Here is a 2,799-nt window from a genome sequence, read left to right as displayed (position 1 = left end):
TTTTTTTTTTTCTTATTTTTGTTTTTTACCGGCGTGTGTAGCAATTGCTTTTAAGTCATCAGAGCTTTTATTTCAAAAAATGTATTCTATAAAACAATATCCCTACCTTTTTTATTTATTTATATGCAGAACTTGTGGACAAATGCATAGGTTCACGCATTCATATTGTGATGAAGAGCGATAAAGAAATTGTTGGAACGCTTCTAGGATTTGATGACTTTGTCAGTATCCTTGGATGGAAATAGCCACTTTACACTTCAGCTCACTTCATTTGTTCCTTTTGAGAGGCTTGAGTTCACTGGATAGAATCTTTTTGGACTGATCAATTGTATCATTTTGATACTTTTCTTTTACAGATAAAAATCACAGTTCAGCATAAAATGAAAGTAATTTTAAAAGTTTTGTTTTTCAAATTTTGGACCTTATTTTCCTTGAAACTGGATTTTCAGATATGGTGTTAGAAGATGTTACAGAATTGTAAGTACTATCTCTGCCTCGTGTGGCTATTTAACATTTGGTTTCCTGAGCAAAACCATTGTGTAAGATCTGTAAGCAAAGTGGGTTTATATTTTTTGAATGCTTGCCAGCTGAATAGTTTAGACTAACTACAGAGAGTGAACTATTCAGGACAGCCATGTCCTAGAGTAGATCTTGCATCTTTTGTACTTGTAGATTGCTTCCTAGTTTGTAGCCTGAATTTTGCATGGGTCATGTGTTGAGCTTTCCAGTAGCTTGTTTGCTTTTGCATTTCCTTAAGGTCTAGGCAAAGACACAAAAACCTAACAGTGCTAAGAGGAAGTGTTTATGACTGTCATGCTATGGTGCTATTTGAGTATTGGTGGCATTCAAGAAACTGCCAAGGTTTAGAAGGTGAATGTACTGAGCAGAAAAGTCTAGTGGATGTTTTCAGTTGCCAGGTAGCTTTCCTTACCCAGGTGGTCAGTTTATCAAGATTATGCTGCAGTGTGGCTAATTTATTTGTTAGTTCCAACAACTGTCATCTTAATGCAGAGATTTATGGCAATTCTGTAAATAAAATTCACATCATCATCCCTGGTTATGTATTCGTACTTATTTTTTTCAAATGCTACTTCAGTGAGATTACACCAGAGGGCAGAAGAATCACCAAGCTGGACCAGATTTTGCTAAATGGAAATAACATAACAATGGTAAGTCAGTGTTGTTAAAAGGCTGCATATGTTTATTTTTCTGTACCTGTGAACTGATCAGTGACTGAGTTCAACCACTTCAAACTGAGCTTTCCAGACAGTTCCATTACATGAGGTACTGTGTACTTTTGAGGAGCTTCCAGGACATACCTGTATGAATGTTGCTGGAAAAGTGTTCTTACAGCCTTCCTTGGTACATGTTACAGATTTTAAAAAAGAAGTAAATGAAAAGAGCATGGCCCTAATTTTATTTTCATTAGTTTCTGGCCTCCGGGTGTGCAGGGGAATCACTGGCTTTGGTAGCCACTCTGTAGGCTGGTTCACATGGTGGCTTTTAACTCACAAGTGTTTGCCTGCACAAATGTGTAGTTAGAATAGGTCTATGTTTCATCCACTGTTGTTTGTGTAAATGTTTCTAGCTGTTAGGATGGTTGCGAGCTCATCGTTTGGTGACGATGACACCATGTGGTGCCCAGAGAGCTGTACCTTCATGTGCTGTGGGCAAAAAATCTCCAGGTGTTGGATTATATCAGATCAGAAGCACTATGATTTTTAAGTTCATCATGTGCTGCCATATGTAGATCAGTACTGAAACAGTAATTAAATACTGTAACTCTGCAGTGGCTAATTTCTGCAACTTCCTATATGCTACAAAAGCAGAGCCACAATAGTTTTTAGCTTGTCTGTATAGGTGGCTACAAAGTCTGGACTTTGCACATAAGAGCACTCCTAATTTTGTGGTAAGAGAATAGGAAGACTCACTTGAGCTGATGTTGGCTCTGTGCTAATGAGAAATGATGTCCATTTTGTTGTCTTGCCCACCTTGCACCTCCTTACTGCATGTCTGAGCCAGTTCCAGCTTAATTTCAAAACCGTTTCCTGCTTTGGTTACTGTTCTGGATCCTTAACAGATAGTGCAGATTCTGACTTGTGGAATAAAACTGCAAGATCAGTAAAAAGAGCTGTTACCCTCTTCTTTTTTCCCTTATTAATGTTTTTCCTTTCGTTTTTCTGTTGCTCAGTTATTTACTGCCTTCACAGCAGAATGCTACACTTACTCTCTGCTCTCTGTAGAAGGGTTCAGGCTCTTCATTGGTTTTGGGGGTCTGCTTAGCAATAGAAGTTGGAAAGAGGAAACCAACTTCCCAGAATAGCAACATTCTGGGGCAGAACCAGCAGTTGGTGAAGCTCTTAATAAAAAGAAGCATGTTCTTTGTCCCTTCAAAACTAAGGTCGAGTTTCTAGACAGAATGATCTACCTGAAGTAAATAAGAAAGACAAACCCCAAAATGTGTGTTATCTAGGAGCTCTTTTGTGTTATGTTAAACATTCTTTGTATTTTGGAGGCTCTTTTTGGCATGTGCTTCTCTGGCAGTAACTAACTTCCTCTGTTAGGAGAGGAAGATAATGCTGAATCTAAAACCCACTTTTGTGGCCTACCATGAAGTTTCTATCTGCTAAAATGTTGTAAAGCAGGAGCTGCCACACATGGATTTATAAAACTGGAACCTATGACGCTAACACAAAATTGTCTTATTCTTTTGTAGCTGGTTCCTGGAGGAGAAGGACCTGAAGTATAAATTGATACAGTTGTCATCTCTGAAGACACACAGAGATATATATATATATA

The 2,799-nt window shown here is 38.1% G+C and overlaps 1 protein-coding gene across 1 annotated transcript; it reads left to right on the top strand.

Moving 5' to 3' along the window:
* Positions 1-134: 134 nt before the first annotated feature.
* On the top strand, positions 135-2,749 carry LSM5 (LSM5 homolog, U6 small nuclear RNA associated (S. cerevisiae)). Its single transcript, XM_008937709.1, has 4 exons — positions 135-225; positions 450-477; positions 1,097-1,169; positions 2,717-2,749. Exons 1-4 carry the CDS (start codon positions 171-173, stop codon positions 2,747-2,749), a joined length of 189 nt encoding a protein of 62 aa, XP_008935957.1. The 5' UTR covers positions 135-170.
* Positions 2,750-2,799: the final 50 nt, after the last annotated feature.

Source organism: Merops nubicus, unplaced genomic scaffold (genome assembly GCF_000691845.1).
Source record: "Merops nubicus isolate BGI_N331 unplaced genomic scaffold, ASM69184v1 Scaffold49103, whole genome shotgun sequence".
NCBI lineage: Eukaryota > Metazoa > Chordata > Aves > Coraciiformes > Meropidae > Merops > Merops nubicus.
Note: the sequence above shows the minus strand (reverse complement) of the source record. Positions and strands in the feature narration are given on the sequence as shown.

Bases quoted from the DNA above. Each gene is read 5' to 3' on its own strand.
- LSM5 (XM_008937709.1), top strand. From the start codon at position 171: ATGAAGAGCGATAAAGAAATTGTTGGAACGCTTCTAGGATTTGATGAC. The intron at 226-449 runs GTATCCTTGGAT...CTGGATTTTCAG, and splicing joins AGGATTTGATGACTTTGTCA to ATATGGTGTTAGAAGATGTT. The intron at 478-1,096 runs GTAAGTACTATC...ATGCTACTTCAG, and splicing joins TTAGAAGATGTTACAGAATT to TGAGATTACACCAGAGGGCA.